General features: G+C 45.7%; 1 protein-coding gene and 2 long non-coding RNA genes across 5 annotated transcripts in view; 2 read left to right on the top strand and 1 right to left on the bottom strand.

Moving 5' to 3' along the window:
• Positions 1–16,263, top strand: part of ZNF398 (zinc finger protein 398) — a 30,359-nt gene extending 14,096 nt beyond the window's left edge. For all 3 annotated transcript variants that reach the window (XM_027075715.2, XM_027075714.2, XM_027075713.2), the window contains 2 exons: positions 9,892–10,005; positions 11,092–16,263. In XM_027075715.2, the coding sequence (XP_026931516.2) occupies positions 9,892–10,005; positions 11,092–12,245 (1,268 nt within the window). In that variant the 3' untranslated portion in view covers positions 12,246–16,263. The remainder of the gene's footprint in view (positions 1–9,891; positions 10,006–11,091) is intronic.
• On the top strand, positions 8,574–9,686 carry LOC128314684 (uncharacterized). Its single transcript, XR_008296554.1, has 2 exons — positions 8,574–8,968; positions 9,210–9,686. It is a non-coding gene; the product is annotated as an uncharacterized LOC128314684 (long non-coding RNA).
• A 979-nt stretch (positions 16,264–17,242) lies between the features above and the next one.
• The window catches only part of LOC113604210 (uncharacterized), a 4,722-nt gene continuing 768 nt past the window's right edge, over positions 17,243–21,196 (bottom strand). Inside the window, exon 3 of the long non-coding RNA XR_003426088.2 lies at positions 17,243–19,984. This is a non-coding gene — a long non-coding RNA (uncharacterized LOC113604210). The remainder of the gene's footprint in view (positions 19,985–21,196) is intronic.

The following is a 21,196-nucleotide window of genomic DNA, read 5'->3' as shown; positions in this document are numbered from 1 at the left end:
AACATCCTTAGATGGCAGGGGAAGCGGTAATGCTTTCCTGGAGGGAAGTGGCTTCAGTGAATATACACCGGGCGGGTCAGAAATGATGGGGGGCGGTGGGCGTCCGCAGGGTCCCTCGGAGATGCGCTTAATCGGCGGAGCCCAATGATGGCCACCTGGGCAAAGTGAACTTCACCTGGTTTGGGAGCCAGCCGTCATTAATGAGCCCTCCCTACTTTATTTGGTTGGCAGCTGCCTGCTGTTGTGTGCAAAGACTGCTCAGCCAAGTACAGTTTTAGTGTTTGTCTCAAGTCCCACCTCTGCGGTCAGAAAAAGCTCACCATTTCGTTCTTTGTTGGACAGAAAGCTCACAGAAAGTTCATCCTTCAGACCACTCTATTAGATGAACTTTTCTTGGAACCCACCCCCTCTCCCGGGCACTATTTTTTTTCTAACGTTTCATGATGAAAATTTCTAAATAGAAAAGTTGAAATAATTTTACAGTGAACACCTAGATACCTACCACCTAGATTCTGTCACTAACAGTTTACACGTATTTATCCGTCTCTGCATCCCTATCAATCCATCCTATTTTCAGTGTATTTCCAGTTCAATACACACATCAGTACATTTCCCCAGAGGGGCGCCTGGGTCATCTCAGTTGGCTTGGTGCCCAACACTTGATTGCGGCTCAGATCATGATCCCAGGGTTGTGGGATTGACCCCGCACTCAGTGTGGAGCCTGCTTAAGATTCATTCCTTCTCTCCCTCTCTCCCTCCCTCCCTCCCTCCCTGTCCTCCTTTTCTTCCTTCCTCCCTCTGCCCCTCTCCCCTGCTTGAGTTCTCTCTCTCTCCTTCTTAAAAAAAAAAAAATTCCCCATATGTAGTTCAGTATGAATATCATTAGCCTAGAGTTCAATATATTTTTTTAAGTTTATTTAGTTATTTAGAGAGAGAGAGAGTACGAAGAAGAGCAGGGGAGGGGCAGAGAAAGAGAAAGATAGAATCTTAAGCAGGCTCCGCACTGACAGTTCAGAGCCCAACACGGTGCTTGAACCCACGAACCATGAGATCATGACCTCAGCCGAAACCAAGAGTTGGACGCTTAACCGACTGAGCCACGCAGGCGCCCTGAGTTTTTTATTTTTAAATGTCTGTTTCTTTATTTTGAGAGAGTATGTGAACAGGCGAAGGGGCAGAGAGGGAGAGAGAATCCCAAGCAGGCTGCACACTGTCAGCACTGAGCCCAGCTTGGGGCTTTATCTCCCAAACTGAGATCATGACCTGATCTGAAATCAAGAGTTGGACATTTAACTGACTGAGCCACCCATGCACCCCAACAGTCTCTGAATTTTGAAGAATGTATATATCTGCCACACATTATGTTATTCTACAGTCTCTGTGGGTGGTGGTATTAAGCAATCAAACAGGTTGAATTTGATGAACCTTCATATCATGGATCTAAGTAATGAATCTAAAATCATATGACAAAGATGGGTGACTTGATTACAGAAATTATTGGAAATTATGCCGTAGTTGATGTTATTGGCTATCTAACATAGTTTTCAACCAGTATAAATCAGGGTGTCATCTTATTTTTGAGGATGAATGGAAAAGGTGTAAATAATTTGGTTTTATAATAATATATGAAAATTTCATTTAGTTGCCATTTTGTCTATTTTTACCATGGCTTTTTTTTTTTTTTTAATGTTTGTTTATTTTTGAGAGAGAGAAAGAGCGCAAGTAGGGAAGGATCAGAAAGAGGGAGACACAGAATCCGAAGCGGGCTCCAGGCTCCGAGCTGTCAGTACAGAGCCCGACGCGAGGCTCAAACTCACGAACCGTGAGATCATGACCTGAGCTGAAGTCGGATGCTTAACCGACTGAGCCACCCAGGTGCCCCTTATCATGGTTTTTAAGGCTCCATTTGTGAGTGGTCAACCAAATGTATTAATACGTGTTTACGGAAAATTAACAAACAGTGTAAGCATTGAATTTCTTTAATGCTCTGGTTTGATCCCGTACAGTTTTAGCTTACATTGGTGATTATCAACCTAGGTACTTACTAGAACTTGAGGACAGGCTTCATATTATTTGGGCAGATCAATATATAGCATTTTTAAAACCCCCTCAGATGTGTCTCTACTTTAGAATCCTTTATATTTCCCCCCCTTATAGATTTAATCATATATTCATGCCTTTTCATTCATTTAAGCCTGTTTTCTTTTGGTTGCTGAAATTGTCAACTTGGCAAGTGAGATGATTTTTAAATGGTTTCCTGTGTCTTTCCAGTACTGCCTCAGTACTTGTTTTCTTAAAAAAAAAAATATGCTCCAGTCTATTCTGGGGGGTCCCCAAGGCCACCCCCAGGTTCGGTCCTTCACTAGGAGGACACGCAGGATTCAGCATAATGTCATGCTTAGGGCTGAGGTTTATTACAGCAAAAGGATACAGAGCAAAGCCAGCAAAGATAAAGGGTGCCCAGGGCAAAGTCTGGAGGGAACCAGGGGAACCTTCCAGAGTCCTCTCTCAGTAGAGTCTCACAGGACACATGCGGTTCCTCCAGCAGGGAGTTGTGACAACATGCACAGCATGTTGTCTCCCAAAGAAACTTAGAGACTTAGCATCCAAGGGTTTCACTACGAGCTGGTCACATAGGCATCCTCTGCCTAGCATATTCCAAAGTTCTGGACTCCCAGAAGGAAAAGAAACGTTCAGCATAACCTCCACTGCAAAAACAACTAGGCCAGGCGAAGCCCTCCTAACATTTGGGGGAAGTTTCCAATTGGTGTAGGGACGTAAACCTTGCAACAGGCGTTTCTGACGACAGGCAGGCTCAGGCTGTTGCCTTAACACAGGCCCAGTAGAGTTTTCTGCTCCTAACACACACACAAAATCCCGATTCCTTTCAGTGGAGAATAAACTGGTTATTAGGGTGCATACAAATACTAGGCAGAGGTACTCATTCTAGGCCACTTTAGTGACATAACTAATAAAATATCTTTTTGATAGATTATTCTCCATTTAGGTGTTGTTGTTGTTGTTGTTGTTGTTGTTGTTTTAAAGTAATCTCTACACCCACCATGGGGCTTGAACTCACAATCCTTTGGTCTCATGACCCTGAGATCAAGAGTTCCATACTCTACAGACTAAGCCAGCCAGGCACCCCTCTTCCCTTAGAGTTCTAACCATTTAAATCCTATTTTCATCTTGTTCTAATGGAAACACTAATCATTTTTGTTTTGTTTGTTTGCTTTTTTACTTTTGTGCAAGCAGCTTTTCTTCCATAAAGCAACATCATATTTTTAAAAATCAATTTTAGGTGTGCCTGGGTGGCTCAGTTGGTTAAGCATCCAACTTTGCCACAGTTTGATCTCCAAAGTTTGTGAGTTCGAGCCCTGCATCGGGTTCTGTCTCCCTCTTTCTCTCTCACTCTTTCTCTCTCTGCCCCTCCCCCCTCCCCCCGCTTGCACTCTCTCTCTTTCTTAAAAATAAACTTTTTAAAACTTTTACTTATTTTTTTGAGAGACAGAGAGAGAGGGAGACACAGAATCCAAAGCAGGCTCCAGGCTCCGAGCTGTCAGCACAGAACCCGATGCAGGGCTCTAACTCATGAACTGTGAGATCATGACCTGAGCCGAAGTCAGATGCTTAACCATCTGAGCCACCCAGGCACCCCTAAACAAATTTTTTTAATCAATTTTAACACATTGTATAATTTATTATTGTCAGTGTATTTATATTGGAATAATTGATGGACTTCTAGAAACCTTAATCTTCTGAAATAATTTGGATTTTATCCATATTTCTCATAAAATAAAGCCCATAATGTATTATTGTATTACATTTTAGAGCTTTAGAAAGAACTGTGCGTTATAATAAAAATATGTAGCTAGAATGGATTTGAGGATAGCAATGGTACCATGCGAGTCCCCTTCCTTTTTATGGCCAAATATCTTGGAATTAATGTTACATTCTGTCCCTATCACCATCATCTGAATCTGATGAAGGGAAAGAGAAATTGTTATACCTCCCTAGGGAATGGTCATGGACACCTATTGATGTGTTGGATAAAATTCCATACAATCAGTAGAGAAGAGTGGTGAATGGGAGAATACAGAAAAATATAATCTTGAGATTTTCTGAAGTTCTTCTTTAACTCTATTATTAGGGCCAAGTGCAGATCAGCTCTGTGGAGGGGGGGGGGGGCATGGCCATTATTTGGCCACTAACGGTTTTAATATTGAACTCCCAAGTTTTTGCAATTCTTTGGAGAAAAACTACCCAAGAAGTTCCAATGGAATAGTTACTGAAAGTCCATTATCTTTGTCCTTCTTCTAGTTCAGAAGCCATGAACTCAAGCAATGATTCTAAAATGACCCAAAAGTAAAACAAATTCGTTTCTAAGTCTTACACTTCTGGGGAGATCTCCTTGGTCATGGTTTCAGGTGCATTGCCATTAGCCCCTGTTGATGCCTGTTGACCCTAGTCCAGTGAGGCCATCGTTTCCTCTACAAACTCAGTGATTAAGGCACATCGTAGTATGATACCCCTTAGATTTTGCTTTATCCTGCTTGAAAACAAGAGTCATCCTGGGAATGATAAAACTCTGAGGTTTTAACTCACACAAATACTTAACACATTCACCTGGCAACGTTTCCGTTCCACACCTGTTTCACAAAAAGTTTAGAACAATTTTTAATGTTTATTTATTTTTGAGAGAGAGATGACGGAGTGCAAAAGGGGAAGGGGCAGAGAGAGAAGGAGACACAGAGTCCGAAGTAGGCTCCAGGCTCCCAGCTCCCAGCTGTCAGCACAGAGCCTGACGTAGGGCGCGAACTCACAAGCTGCGAGATGGTGACCTGAGCCGACGTTGGACGCTTAACCGACTGAGCCATCCAGGCGCCCCTCACAAAAAGTTTTAAAAGAAAATTTTTATATTTTTACCAATGGTTGTTTCACGTATCAAGTATTGTTTATTGTCTCCTTAAAAAGTCAGATCTCTGTACCATTTTTAACTCCGTTTATAACACCTTTGTATATATCCCAAAACCTCAAGGTTCCAGCTCCTTTTCAGACAGCATGGGCCCTTACCTGTTTCACACACACACACTCCAATTTCCTCATAGTTAAAATAATATTTGACTGGTGTAGACATTAAATTTTTATATTTTCTTGTGATCAGCTTTTCTATTTTTAACTACCTCTCAGACCTAGAACCTCAGCATTTTTTGGCTTCCTCCTCATTGCTGTTCAGGTTTTCTCTATTCTCTGGCTTTTCCAAAGCCTGCTGTTTGCAGGAGCCCACGATTTGACTTTCATTTTATGTTTCTGTCAGTATCCACCGTTGGGACTCCGCAGGCCTGTGAGGAATTTGCTCTGAGAGTTGTGGTGGCCCGGCCGGCGGCCGCCATACTGCGACCATGCAGGCTTCTGTCTCGGGCCATCACAGTATTCATGTCCCGCTCCTTTCGTTTCGGGTCCAAAAGGTTCTCCGGCTACACTCGCACCACTCCCACTGCAGCACAGGACGTACCACAGTATTCTTTGCATCCTGTGACTGGAGTGCCGAGACCGAATTCTTTAACAGAATCAGTATGTCCTTAGTTGTACTGATCTAGCTAAATGACCACAGGAACTTGTAGCATCATTATTCCACAGGAAAGGTTGGCTTCCTATGATTTCCCAAGTTCAGTGAAGACATACTTAGCCAGTGGGGTTGTTTTTTTTTTTTAATGTTTTTATTTATTTTTGAGACAGAGAGAGACAGAGCATGAGCAGGGGAGGGGCAGAGAGAGAGAGGGAGACACAGAATCCGAAGCAGGCTCCAGGCTCCGAGCTGGCCGCACAGAGCCCGACGCGGGGCTCGAACTCACGAACCACACGATCATGCCCTGAGCCCCAGTCGGACGCTCAACCGACTGAGCCACCCAGGCGCCAGTGGGTTTTAATAAAGTGGAGAACTGGGTTGTTGTTTTACCCTTCCATAACTTTTATGGTTAGCTGCTAACAAAAGATTGGACAGAATCCAAATACCCATCAGTAGGGGACTCTTGAATAAACAATGGTATAGCTACCTAGTACAGCTCTAGAAAGGAATGAGAAAGATCTCTGTACATTGTGTTTTATCTTTATTTTTGAGAGAGCGTGAGCAGGGGAGGGGCAGAGAGAGAGAGAGATACCGAATTGAAAGCAGGCTCCAGGCTCTGAGCTGTCAGCACAGAGCCTGACACAGGGCTCAAACTCATACACTGTGAGATCATGACCGGAGCCGAAGTTGGACGCTTAACTGACTGAGCCACCCAAGCGCACTACCTTGTAATTATTTTATAAAATTAAAAAAAACAATTAGAATTTAAAAAGCATAGGCTGACATAATTAAACTATATAATTCATGTGTGACATAAGTACATAAAATAGATTTCTTTCAAATGGCTTTAAAACATAATATTTGAGGTGCCTGGGTGGCTCAATTGGTTAAGCATATGACTTTGGCTCAGATCATGATCTGGTGTTTCGTGGGTTTGAGCCCTGCATTGGGCTCTGTGCTGACAGCTCAGAGCCTGGAGCCTGCTTCGGATTCTGTTTCCCTCTCTCTCTGCCCCTCCTCACTCATGTGCTGTCTCTATCTCTCAAAAACAAATAAACATTAAAAAAAAGTTTTTTAATAAATAAAACATAATATTTTAACTATATATCCCTAGAGGATATATAAAAGAGTCACAAAATAATCTTAAATCGAGTTCATATTTTTGTTTATAACATTACTATTATTTTGACACACGTCTTCAGATAAAGCAAAGATTATATTAATGTCATTAGGAACCAAAATTTTCAAGGTAAGGGAGAAAAGATACAAGTATAAAATGAAAGGATTTAACGAAAGCCGTGTAATCTTATATATGAATCATGAATATGAATGTAAACTCATGACATTTTTTCTAAAAGGTATGTATTTCAATAGCTGTGTCCATTGAAAAGAGAAGTAACAACAACCTGTTAACTGTTGGCATCCTCATCATCCAGATTGCAGTCTCTAAATTCTGTTTCTCAGATCAGTGATTGTGTGTGTGGAACAGGAAATGTCCAGGATGAACCTGGGATAGTCTGTCATGCCAGAAATGGAAGAAACTAGATGTCTGATGATATGAAAAGACATGGAGCCGCTCTGAAGAGGCTCCCACTGGCCAAAGAAGGCACAATTTGAATAATGGATTGAAACTCATCAAATATATTACACACACACACACACACACACACACACACACACACACCCGCAAAAAAAGTCAAAACCACTTGAATCATATGTAGAGGTTTCTAAAGCACTGTTTTAAAAGTCTCGTAGTTTTGATGAATAGTTCATCCTCTGGATGTCTGTAAAAAGACCCTCTTCGTTACACCTAGTCTGTCCCCTCCTGCTCTTTTCCATATGTGTGTGTGGGTATAAAATCTGGAAGAAAAAAACATACCGTTGGACTATGTTTAGTACATTTCAGCCTGTAGTTTAAAGCAGGAAGTTGGAAAGGCAACCTGCTGTGTGCACTAGAACCTGTATTTTCCTGGTCTTGCTGTATAACCTGAGAGTCTTTGGGGCCTTAGTCTTGTCCACCTCCTATTTCTGCTTTAGGCACACCAAATTTCAGTGGACTCTAACTGATTTTAAAGGCACTGGGCAGAACAGTGAGTTCTGCTCATTTGCTACAAATAAAACCAGAACCTACCTACAAGGCTTTTGTGAGAAATAGTATAGTTTGAATTTACTCTCTGTACCTTCTCAGCTTGCCAGCTTGTCCTTTTAGGCCAAAAAAGGCCATATAGGCCTTGGCTCAAATAGCAAGCACAGCTGTTTCTGTACTGACCAAATGAGGCATGTTATGTGCAAAGCATTTGGAGGCTGTTCTTTTTTTCTTTCCAGAAGAATCCACTAGGCCTGAGGGACTTGGAAATACTATTCTTCCCTCTCCTGGGGGTTCAGGGAACAATGAGCTGTATCATTTAATAGGCAAAAGTAATATGATCTTGGGGCACCTGGGTAGCTCAGGTGGTTAAGTATCCAACTTCGGCTCAGGTCATGATCTCGCAGTCCGTGAGTTCAAGCCCTGCATCGGGCTCCACTGACAGCTCAGAGCCTGGAGCCTGCTTCAAATTTTGTGTCTCCCTCTCTCTGCCCTTCCCCCACTCACACTCTCTCTCTTTCTCAAAAATAAACATTAAAAAAATATTTTTAGGGGCGCTTGGGTGGCTCAGTCGATTAAGCATCCGACTTTGGCTCAGGTCATGATCTCGTGGTTCGTGGGTTCAAGCCCTGCATCGGGCTCTGTGCTGACAGTTCAGAGCTCAGATCCTGGAGCCAGCTTCAGAGTCTGTGTCTCCCTCTCTCTGTCCTTCCCCTGCTTGCTCGCTCTCTCTCAAAAATAAATAGACGTTAAAAAAAATTTTTTTTTTAATTTTTAAAGTACTATGATCTTTTAGAGCCTAGAACTGAGAACCTGAAAAGTATGTTTCTGAGGAGTCAGATCTGTGTTTAAATAGGCCTAAGCTGGGGCGCCTGGGTGGCTCAGTCGGTTAAGCGCCCGACTTCAGCTCAGGTCACGATCTCGCGGTCCGTGAGTTTGAGCCCCACATCCGGCTCTGGGCTGATGGCTCAGAGCCTGGAGCCTGCTTCCGATTCTGTGTCTTCCTCTCTCTCTGCCCCTCCCCCGTTCATGCTCTGTCTCTCTGTCCCAAAAATAAATAAACGTTAAAAAAATAAAATAAATAGGCCTAAGTTTGTAATTCTGGGAATGTATTTGTTTTTTAATTAACATCTAAGAAAAACTTGGTCAATCTTGTTTCTTCTGCCTTTTTCCTGCTATATTTTAAAGCAGACCTTTGCTAATATGGCATTTCACCATACATACTTCCTTACTGGCAATTTATTTAACCTCTGGGGGCCCTCTCTACCGAAATGGAGAAAATATTCCCTGCTTTATTATTTCATTAAAAAACTGTGAGGTGAGGGGCGCCTGGGTGGCGCAGTCGGTTAAGCGTCCGACTTCAGCCAGGTCACGATCTCGCGGTCCGTGAGTTCGAGCCCCCGCGTCGGGCTCTGGACTGATGGCTCCGAGCCTGGAGCCTGTTTCCGATTCTGTGTCTCCCTCTCTCTCTGCCCCTCCCCCGTTCATGCTCTGTCTCTCTCTGTCCCAAAAATAAATAAACGTTGAAAAAAAAAATTAAAAAAAAAAAAAAAGCTGTGAGGTGAAAACATTTTGGAAGTAAGAATGCTAACAAAATGAAAGCACTACTGATTCTAGATTATGTCAGGGTGTCCTCTCCAAGGTAAAAACTCTGATTTGTTTTAAAATGAAAGTAGTGAGGGACACCTGGGTAGCTCAGTCGGTTAAGCGGGCAACCTTGGTTTTGGCTCAGGTCATGACTATCTCACAGTGTGTGGGTTTGAGCCCTGTGTCGGGCTCCCCGCTGGCAGTGTGGAGCATGCTTGGGATTCTCTCTCTCTCTCCCTCTCCCCCCCTCTCCTCACTTGCCCTCTCTCTCAAAATAAATAAACTTAAAAAGTATTCTAGAAATGTGGGTGTGCCTACAGCACTCATACTGTATTGAAAAAAAATGAAAATAGTGAATCAAGGGATGCTTGGCTGGGTCAGTCGACAGAGCATTTGACTCTTGATCTTGGGGCCACGAGTGAAAGTTTACTAAATAAATAAAAAGAAACAAAATAGGTTTCAGTATACCATGTAAAAATACACAAATCTGGTTCTCTAGATGTATGCCTTTTTTTCAAAGGCTGGTTTAGTTTTGGTTTTCCAGTTGGAGATAAATATTTGGGCAAAACATAGTGTTCAGCAAGCCAACCCGATCATTTTCACTTTTGGAGTCAAGCCCTGAAGGCCATTCTCTTTTCCCCACAAATAGAGCCTGGCATTTCAACATCAGATATTCTGTCTTGGATCAAACAAGAGGAAGAACCCCAGGTTGGGGCCCCACAGGAGGCCAAGGAGAGTGACCCGCACAAGGGTGCCTATGTCGGTGAGTGAGGACTCGGAGATGCCCCCGTCCAGATTCTGCTCAGGCCAGGACTGACTGAGGAAGCGGCAGGTGGGGGGCGGGGCGGGGGGGGTGGTGTTGTGGAGGCAAGGACGGGGAAGAAGACTGGGGAAAGGGGGAAAAGGACACACTCAAGTAGGTTAGAAATAATGAAATCAAAGTAAGATGAATTTTACGTGTGAAAACACACCCTTTTAAGTGTAAAGACAAAGTCGATTTGTTAGAGGGAGAAAGATAAGTGCCCACAGGATGGACCAAAAGTAGGAGGATGAGGAAAGACCGAAGACCATCTGAGGATTGTGTAGAAAGGATAGAACAAAAACGGGGGGAGGAGATGAGCCATAGAGACAAGAATATCCTTGGAGAGGCGCAAGTGTTGACAAAGCTCTCCCGTGGGACAAAGTGATGGCAGAAGCAGCAAATAGCTTCCTTCCCAGAGATTTAGCACCATCTATATTTTGCCATCTGAATTGTAGAAGAGAATCCCAAGGTCAGAAGGAACCCATTCATATATATGACTTGATGCAGCCTGTTTTAAATATCTTTATGCCCTGTGTTCCATTAGACTCTAGGAAACAAATAAAAAATACCAGTTGGTGCTCTTCCAGATATTTATATTGGACACCCCCCCCCCCCCCCGCCACGCCCCAGGACTGGGCATGCCCACTGTTAAGTCTCCAGGGTGAGTGGGGTGGATGACTTCTATAAGAGAAATCAGGAGTTTGGAGAAGATCCGTCAGTTTTAGTTTAGGTGTTTAGTTGCGGCCTCCAGCCAGTTGTGAAGCCGGAATTGGACCTTGCGAGATTGGCGTGACATGGTCGGGTGTGATTTGGGAAGATGGGAAGAGATGGATGGAGGCTACAAAAGGGAGGGCAGAATGAGCAAAGATTCAGAGCCAGAAATGTGGACTGGATTTTCAGGTAAAGTAAAGAGAGCTAATAGTCATGAAGCATTTATCTGGCCAACCGAAGAGAAGTAAGAGTAGATGAATGTGTCATTTTTAGGCCTTGTACCGGGAGTTGCCATCAGACGGCTGTTGACGGGTGACCCTGAGTCCTTTCTTTCAGATGAGGAGCTTGTCATCAAAGCTGAAGGCCTTGCCCGAGCCTCCCTGTGCCCCGAGGTTCCCGTCACCTTCTCTTCACCACCACCGGCAGCGAAGGACGCTTTTTCCGATGTGGCTTTCAAAAGCCAGCCGTCTGCGTCCATGACACCTTTTGGACGTCCAGCCGCCGACCTGGCCGAAGCCTCTGAGGGACAAGTGACTTTCACGCAGTTGGGCAGCTACCCCCTGCCGCCTCCGGCCGGGGAACAGGTATTTTCATGCCACCACTGTGGCAAGAGCCTCAGCCAAGACATGTTGCTGACCCACCAGTGTAGCCACACAGGTGAGCACCCCTTGTCCTGTGCCCAGTGCCCTAAGCACTTTCCCCAGCAGGCCGACCTCAGCAGCAGCTCCCAGCCCCACGCCAGTGACACGCCCCCCACCTGCCCGCACTGCGCCAGAACTTTCACTCACCCGTCAAGACTCACCTACCACCTCCGGGTCCATAACAGCACCGAGCGCCCCTTCCCCTGTCCCGACTGCCCCAAGCGCTTCGCGGACCAGGCCCGGCTCACCAGCCACCGGCGAGCGCACGCGAGCGAGAGGCCCTTCCGCTGCGCGCAGTGCGGCCGGAGCTTCAGCCTGAAAATCAGCCTCCTGCTGCACCAGCGGGGGCACGCGCAGGAGCGGCCTTTCTCCTGCCCCCAGTGCGGCATTGACTTCAATGGCCACTCGGCCCTGATTCGCCACCAGATGATCCACACGGGCGAGCGCCCTTACCCGTGCACTGACTGCAGTAAGAGCTTCATGCGCAAGGAGCACCTGCTGAACCACCGGCGGCTGCACACGGGCGAGCGGCCCTTCAGCTGCGCGCACTGTGGCAAGAGCTTCATCCGCAAGCACCACCTCATGAAGCACCAGCGCATCCACACGGGCGAGCGGCCCTACCCCTGCGCCTACTGCGGCAGGAGCTTCCGCTACAAGCAGACGCTCAAGGACCACCTGCGCTCGGGCCACAGCGGGGGCTGTGCGGGCGACAGCGACCCCTCTGGACAGCCGCCCGACCCCCCGGGGCCGCTCCTAACTGGGCTCGAGACTTCTGGCCTGGGTGTTAACACCGAAGGTCTAGAGACCAGTCAGTGGTACGGGGAAGGGAGCGGAGGGGGAGTTTTGTAAATCTCGCTCCTTTCGCGGTTCGCCGTGCCCGCTGGCCCCTGGGCCCTCCGCAGTGATCGCCGTGTGGCACGTCCGTGAGTTTGGGATCTTACACACTTGACTACAGACACGCCGGAATTTGGAACTTGACAACATTACAAGAACACCACACTTTGAAACCCAGAAAGACCTGGAAAGGGACCCAGCATCCCGATCGTTTCAAAAGTATTACCTAAGCAGAAGTTGTATAAGAATGTTACATACGAATGTTGCAGAGAGGTTAGGAAGCAAGATTTGTCCTCTGGTAATCCATCACAGGGTCGTAAGGTAATAATGATTGTGGCTCTAGGTAGGAAGAGCCTCCAAAGTTCGAAGCCCATCCTGAAGCATGAGAATGTCTCACCGAACCTCTGGTTAATTCCTTGATGGTGAGATGGTTGTTAGGAGGGAGTGCTGGAGCCTGGGTCGCGTACGCCCCTTCCTGATACCAGCTAAAATCTGCTCCTGTGCTGATGTACTGCCTCTCCCGAGATGAGAATTCAAGACTGCCTTCCTAGGTTTCCTAGCTTAATTCTTCTAATACGTTTTGTTTAATATCCGGGGAGCAAGAAGCCTGACTTTAAAAGCTTCTTAAGGAGAACAGTTCCTAACTTTGAATAGTTTGATTTGAAGAGTTCAGGCTCTTATTGGCATTTAAACTGCTAGGAGCCTTTGTGGAGGTCCTCGTTAAAAAAGCGGGAGCAGTGTCCTTAGCCCCAGCTTTAAAATCTAGAGAGCCCAGAGAAATGACAGAACAGCCTGAAATTTGTGCCTGAACCATGACATAAAAATTTATGTCAGATTTTCCTTATTTCCAAGCTAATAAGCTGGTTTTTCCGTTCCTGCTGTCTCATCTTCTTGACAGTCATCAGCAGAAAAGATCACGGCGCTTTCCAGAAGCGTTACGGAGTTTCAGAAAGTGCCTGTGGCTCTCAGCTTTCCTTTCCTCAGTAGTGAGATGATGGTGCTCTCCTGCAGCTTTCTTGAGTTACCAGTGTCTGCGCGCCCCTTCCGGCTCTCCCCATTGGCAGTGGGCAGACTGAAGGGCTTTGTGGGTCCCTGAGCACTAAGCACCAGTACAGACAAGGACAGCCCCTTCTTGCCTGTTCTGCTTTTAGGGACCTTGGCTCCCATGTGCTCGAGATCATTCAGTCAGAGGAGGGCATCGGAGTGTGGTCCTGCTACTAAGTGGCTTTGCAGTGGGACATAAGTCCCTTTCCCTGTACAGACTGCAAATTTTCATCTGCAAAATGATGAGGCTCATGGAAGGAAAAAAAGTGAAATTAACAAAGAAATTAACAAAACTCGTGGTTCATTTCTTCTGCCAAAATTCTATCTCTAACTCTGGCTTCTCTCCAGGCGAAGCCAAATAAGACCCCCCCAAATCCAAGCAGAGACGTTCTTGTTGAAACTTGACCAAACTCGATTTGTTTTATTCCGGCTGGGAGCCTGAGGTGGGAGAGACTGCCCTAAGTCTTGGGCTGTAACGCTGTTGATTCCTACCCTCTCTTGTTTCCCCTGAATCTTTCTCAGATGCCTGGAAACAAGGTCTGCAAGTACTTAGGACAGTTTCTTGATGAAATGATAAGGGAGGCACCCATTTTTCCCTTATCACCTAGCCCAGCCTTCACCCCGTCTAGCTATGCATAAACACACTAGGAAAAAGGTTTTGCCCTGGCGAGCTTTGCTCCTGGGAAGGCTCTGTCTGAACATGCTGCCCTTAGAGGACAATTGCATTTATGAAACATCTGCTCTGTGGCATGCACAATACCAGGGATCACGGGAGACCTAAGAATGAGTGTGAGACCCGATTCCCTGCCATAACTTATAGTCTGAAGGCAATGAGAAAATCCAGTGTAGAACCAGGACAACTGATGAAAAGAACCCCAGCATATTGGGATTAGTGCTTTCTAGTTAGAATCTAGACCAATACTATAGGTAAATGTAGGGGCTCTGGGGCTCCCAAAGCCAGGGTTCCAGCTTCACTGGTGACCTACTAGGAACTTGGTGTGAGATCCAGCTCTGGTTTGAACCTTGTCTCATTAAAGGGGACAAATTCAAAGCACTACCTTTAGGTGGTGAGTTCCCTTTTCTGGAAGGATTTGAATATTTGCCTGGGTGTGCTAGAAAGGGATTCCTACATTAGGTGTGGTGCTGGTCTAGATAACGTCAGAAACTCTCTACTCAAAGATTTAACGAGGGTACAGAGCTTGTTAATGAGAGAGACCTGTGGGTTAAAATGCTACATATACATCCCACAGTCTTTTCTGCAAGGAACTGTAGTCAGCAGGGACCCACACTCTGGCAAGAAGTTGAACACGGTTCAAATATCAATGAGGTGGTTCAAATGCCATGGCAATAGCCATGAAGCTGAATGACAGGGAATGGGCAGGGCCATGCCAGAAAGATGGAAGTCCGTGTTCTAATCCTCAGCCCCATACACACCAGGGGTTTTCGATTGTGCATTCTGGTCATCTTTCCCTGCACCGATCCTCTAACAGGTAGAACTCCGGGCCAGCTCTAGAGTTTGTTTGCTTAAGATTCCTGAGCGGATGCATAAATGTATCGGTGGAAAACTTAAGTCCAACAGAAAGGTTTCAGAGTGTGGAGAAACTTGGTCCATCGAGGGCTCTTGAGAGAGACCATTTAACTGCAGTTGAAGTAGCTGAGGATTGGTTGTCATGACCAGGCAAGATAGGAAAGACGAGAACCCAGAAATGTGCTCTCCGTCAGTCTGCCCCTGGGCTAAGAGGTCTGTCACGTACAAATAGGCATATCCCCTTGGAGTAGTTCCAGATACTGACTCTAACCAGATTCACTCTTTGCTTGCCAAGTTTTTCATCATCACCATTAGATGAGCCTCTGTTTCAGCCACAGGTGTGAAAATAAATGGAAGTTGATTGCTTGTCTAGAAAGTGAAAGAAGACTCTGGTCCTTTCTGCTGGGTATTTAATATTGGAAACACGGTAGCTGGGCTCTGGCTAGAGCAGTGCTTTACGTAAATAAGACTGCAAGGTTCCAGTGGGAGACTGCTGGGCTGCTTTTTGGAGCGTTTTGGAAAGACTTGGGTGACCATGCCCATCTCAACCAGGATGAGATCGGATGGCTGCTTACTGGGGAATAACAAACGTTCACTGTCTCAGTCCGCAAAAACTTTGTTGATAATAAAGGACCCGGGTTCCTTTATTCATAACAAATGGGATGGAGAACCCAGTTTCTGCTCAGGTTTTCTCCGAGGAGAGTCAGAACGCCCTGGTCCTTCCCCCCCCCACCTTCCACCCCATATTGAAGCTTATTAGACAACAAAAAGCTGTCTGAGGGCTGCTCAATAGCAATGAGTCAAAGCAAGTCTTTCCCCAAATGGCTCTTATAGATGAGGAACTCTGTTATCATCAGATAGGTTTCTTCTGTGTGTTTGGTGGATGCTTTGACCCTGTTCCATTAACTCTACAAACTCACAGGGTCTATACATAGGACATCCTTTGAGCAGGGAAGTACCAGGTTCTTTAAGCAAAAGAACCTCAAGTGAGGTCAAACTGGCAGGGAGGGGGGGAGGGGGAAGTGCACAGCGCCTTAACTGAAGGACACACGTGGGTTAGTAGAGCTTAATGGGCACAGACTCTGAGTCAGACCTGTATTCAAGTCCTAGCATCATCAGAAATATCATAACATATGCTATGTAACCATCATGAGCCTAGTTTCCTTATCTGTAAAATGGAATGACATCTAGGTCTCAAGAGGGTTTGGGGCTTACAGGAAAAGGAAGCCTGTGTGAAGTGCTTAGCTCAGAGCCTGCCAACACAGGGGTCAGTATGGAAACTATCCAGAAAGGTTACGGGACCGACTGGAGAGACGATCCTAAGTCTGGGCTGCTCTACAGAAGCATTTAATTGCCTGATGTCTCAGCTTTTTGACTGCTGTCTTTTGCTTCTGTTTAACCTGTTCTTGTATTCTGTCTTTCCTGTACCTCCTGGAACCCACAGGTTTCTGTGTACCTTGACCCCACGTGGCTCTGATTCTTTTGTTTTTTCTTCAGGTTCTAAAGCCTGCGATGTGGCCCAGCTCCCCTCTCTATACCAGGTCACACAGGTTTCCAGCCAACCCTTGGATTGGCTGCCCTTGGGTTGCACGCTCATCTTGGTTCAGTCAGCTGTGGTCAGGAGGAAACGTCCTGTGCTTCCTGCACCAGGGTCTGTGGGCCTGGGAATGGGCAAACGGTGGCACAGGGTTGTATTTCTGGCACCACCAGGACAGGGGACAGTCTCTGTTTCAAAGACGTCTACTTCATTAGGACTTTAAGAGACCAGAGCTTATTGTCCCTACCATAAGGGAACTAGAAGGTACTATTTATGTATCTTGCAACATGAGCAATCTCTTACCTTCTAAGGTGTTAACTCCTCCCTTTCTGGCCCCGCTCTAGTTTCTTTTCAAATGTGTAACTCTGGCCATGATCCTATATATACACGCATACACAATGACTTCTGTCAGCTAGGTCAAGTTGTCTCTTCAAAACAAAAAAGTATTTCACCCCTAGGGCCAATCAACCACTAAAGGAGGCAGAGAGATACGGCCCAATCAGAGAAGCCTCAGAAGCAGTGTGCTGCAATGCTCTCAAAAACTGCCAGGTACATTTGAAATATTTGATAAAGTCTCATTGAGCTATGTGGCTTTAATGGCAAAGCCATTATTTACTGTAAAATCTTGAAACTGGTCTAAAAAGTGAGCTAATAACCAAGAACACAGGCCATATCCTGTTTCCGTATCCCTCACGGGCCAGTGCATAATCATCCAGTGGAAAGACCACCTGAGCAGGAGTTAAAAATGGGATTCTGGCCTAGCTGAACACTGTTTACTTGATAGGGAGCAAGCCACTTAATTTGTAGGTCTCATCTTCCTAATTCTAATATGCAGACAGAACACGATGGTTCTTCCAACTCCAAAATCGTGGAATTTAAACATTTTACATCTGGGTCCTGTTTTCCTTGTCTGGTTTCTCCCCAGATTCTGCCCTGTTGAGAGATTGCATCTGACACAGTAGAATAAACACCTTGGAGTTTATTCTTAGACTCCTATTCTAACCGTATTATAATTACTCCAAAGCCATACAAACTGACAAAATTCCAGCAAAACTATAACATTTTGTTTTAAATACACAGTACACATTCGACTGCATTTTACTTAAAGCACAGGAAAACAAAAAGAAGGCATACCAAAATAACAATGATGGATCTAGGGTGCTGGGGCCATTCAGTGGTTCTTTTTGGAAAGTGGGTTCTTCCTCCCCGTGTTTGTAATGTAAAATACTTTATGTCCAGCATCTATAATGCTTTTATAAGAATAAGGCTTATCGTAATGAAAAAGTTCTTGGAAAGGAAGTCAGGAGGCCAGAGTTTGAATCTCATTTTGGTTTTCTCATTCCTAGTATGAGGATAATGCCCACTTTACTAACTTTACATAGGTCACTCAAATGAGGAAAGGTCTTTGAAAGCACTTTGAAACATACTGCAGGCCTAAGAAAGTGTTGACATCGATGCAGAATTACTTGTTGACCAGTTAAACAATTTCCTGGATGTTGTTGGTGCATCTTTTCGTTCAAGGCCAGGCAGCGGTTGTTTCTTCGCTTCCAGTCTGCCTGCCTGTGCTGGGGAGAAGCTGGCCCGAGACGGCAATTTGGGAAGCAGTGGGAAGAACAGTATGTGTGAGCAGAGACTGAAAACAAAGCTTGATGCAGAAAGTGTCAGACCTATCTATATAATGCGTTCACTTCTACCAGCAACTTATGCCAGATAACCAGTTTTATGTATATGAGGAATTGTAACAAATTAGAAAGGCGGGCACATTACTGGAGAGACCGGGCTAAACAGGCTGAATTCAAAATCAAGGAAGTACAGAAAGCAGTCTACATACGTTAGTTCTTGGCGTTGAATTGTAGTTGTAAAAAAATTGTGTAAGGAAAACAATATCTACAAGCCAAGCTCACTGAGTAAACAGCAAGATAAAAACAATGGACAAGAATAGTTCAATCAGTCCCATGTTTATTAGCCAATAAGTACTAATTCGGGATGCTCATTGCCACAGGGTGATCCTGTAAGGCGGAGACAGGCACACTGTTTTGATCTCGGCTGAACGTGAGATGAAGCCGGGGACCTTAAAAAATAAATTGGTGCCAGGGCCCACCCTGGCATGGTCTAATTTGCCTGGGGTGGAGCCTGGGTGTTTTGTTTTTTTTTAAGTCCCCCCCCACGCGATTCTAATGTGCCTGCAAGTTTAGAAGATCCTAGAACAAGAACGTGAATTCTTGGACGGGAAATGAGCAGTTAGCCTGCTTTACTGGAGCAGGGAGCTGTGGATCGGAGATTCATAAAGGGTCACTGAATCCACAACGGGCCATCCTAATTTCGTAGGAAGTAAGGCTATGGGCATGGTGGTTGAAAAAGTTCTGACTGATCGCAGTCGGTAGGACCTCTAGAGGCCGCGGGAAAAGCCGCATTCTCTCTGCTGCGCCCACTGCGGGCTCTGGCCAGAGAGACCGGGTGTGTGACACACTGTCAGCAGACCGGACGAGCCCAGATGGGATCCTGCAGTGTACCCTGACTCGTATTGTGACACTAGCAGTTTGATGAAGAATGAAAAGTGATCTTGGTGATGCCCTTACCGGCTCGGCTTTAACAATGATACGGGGTTTCACACCTTATTTGTCGCATTTAGGAAAACCAGTATTAACTCTGTAGGAACACTGGACTTCATTTGGAATGAATTTTGACCATTTTTAGTAATCAAATCCACACTTAAAAGTTGAAGTGATGCCCGTCGGGAGGATTCAGGAGAACATACTGCGATTGTTAATTTACCAACACAAAACCTGTCTTCTGCATGCACAGAGTTTTTAAGCCCTGGACACCTGTCGCAGTAGAACTGTTGAGTAGCTAACTCAGGCACCCAAGCAATCACATATTTATTGACACTGAGCAAAGTACCGTAGTCATTAAGAACTGAGGAAGAGCCAGGGAACTTCACTCATCTGCTGTGCCAAGACTTGTAAGGAAGGTGACGAAATGCCTACTTGAAGTAGGCTAAGAATAAACTCAGGAGGGAAAAAGTATTTTCTCTAAACTTTCTGCAAAGCAGTAATTCTCAGAAGTTAGTGAGAAAGAGGGAATGTGTGTGTGCATGCACGCACACACTGAAGTTTGAATAAAAACGTTGGCAAAGGTGGGTCTGAAAGGGCAAGTATGTTGGAAACTCATTAGTGAGAGCAAACTGACCTTAAAACTCTAGAATACAAAACATTTTGCTGTGACCCTCCCACCAGCACTCTGCCTCTTTAAGTAGCCGGAGCTTTATCACCTCGCCCCGCAGTGCCCGCCCCTCCATAAGCCCTGCCCGATTTTTAGTCACACTTAGGATATCAGCGACTTTGACACCCACAGGTTACCCTTCCTAGGAGGTTGGCAGCACTAGAGCCTAACGTGAAGACAGGAAGTTGTCACCACAGACACGCCAGCGGGTGAGGGGACCTGCCGCTGCTCTGTTCTCCTTCCCGTGGGTTACACTGTAGGCCCTAAGCCTGCTTGGTAAATTAGGCGTGGGGAGACAACTGAGATAGGAGTGCAAATCCGGTTACCGTGTTGGCTTCGCTGAGTGAATCTGGAGGTTCCCTTCCTCAAATAAAGCTTGTGGTTGTTGAAGGGGCGTGGAGTGCATGGGGGCAGCAGGAATACCTAGGAAGTGATAGACACACGTGTTGGGATTCTCCGGAGAAAAAGAACTAAAAGGGTATATGGAGATACATTCTAGGAATTAGCTCATGCATTTACGGAGGTCCCGAAGTCCTATGATCTGCCACTTGCAAGCTGGAATACCAGGAAGGCCAGTTGTGCAATTCATTCTGAGTCCAGAAGCCTAAGAACCCGGAGAGGTGATGTCCAAGGGCGGGAGGAGATAGATGTCGCAGCTCAAGGAAGGAGTTAATCTGCCCTTCCCCTGCCTCTTTGTTTTATTCAGGCCCTCAATGACTTGGATGAGGGCATCTTCTCCATAATCAGTCTACCAATTCAAATGCTAATTTTTTCTGGAAACACCCTCCTAGGCACACCCAGAAATAATGTTTTACCAACCATCCGGCCATTCTTGGGCCCGACCAAGTTGGTGTGTAAAATGACCCATCACAACACATAAATGTTCTGGCATTTATGAATGCCCTCTCCTTTGGCCTCCCACATCCTCTGGTTCAGCATCTATCACTTCAAACACCCTGGCCAGAGCAGTAGTTATGGAACTTCTAGTGAGGAGATGAAAAGCAGTTCCCACCAGAGAGACAGAGGGTCCACAGCCTGGGTCTCTTTCCCTCACAAGAGCTGTTTATTAACAACGATACTTGACATTTTATAATCCACATTGTCCAGCTGCTTACTCTGCCCCTCAATAATTTAAACTGCCTCTTGGTTACCCAGTGACTCAGAGAAACAGGTCTAATGACCAGACAGCCCCCCCAGTATGAGATCTCCTCGCCTTCCTAGCACAGCCCTCGGCCCCATCAGGCCATCGGTCACTGGAGTACCCATCAGAGGGTCTGTGGGCAGTGCTGCTCCAGCAGCCCCTGCCTCGGGCCCTTCTTGTTTTCCTTTTGGGAGGTGTCCCTGATCCATTCTCCCCCGCCCCGCCCTGCCTCCCCTTCCCTCCCTCCCACCCAGCTGTAGCTACCACTGGTTTTTGTGGCCTGTGGTCACCAAGCATGGTGGTTCTAGAATAATGCTGGTACAGTGAAAGCTGTACATTTAAATTCTGTTTGAGTTCAGTAGCTTTGAGCTTATCATGCAGGGAATAGAACCTTCACTAGCCTGTAAGCTCCTTGAGGATACGACTTTCCACAAGATACTCATTCTGTATCTGGAAAGGGTGTCCAACAGAGAAACCACTTGATAATTATTCAT

The sequence above is a fragment of the Acinonyx jubatus genome, chromosome A2 (genome assembly GCF_027475565.1).
Source record: "Acinonyx jubatus isolate Ajub_Pintada_27869175 chromosome A2, VMU_Ajub_asm_v1.0, whole genome shotgun sequence".
Taxonomy (NCBI): Eukaryota; Metazoa; Chordata; class Mammalia; order Carnivora; family Felidae; genus Acinonyx; species Acinonyx jubatus.
Note: the sequence above shows the minus strand (reverse complement) of the source record. Positions and strands in the feature narration are given on the sequence as shown.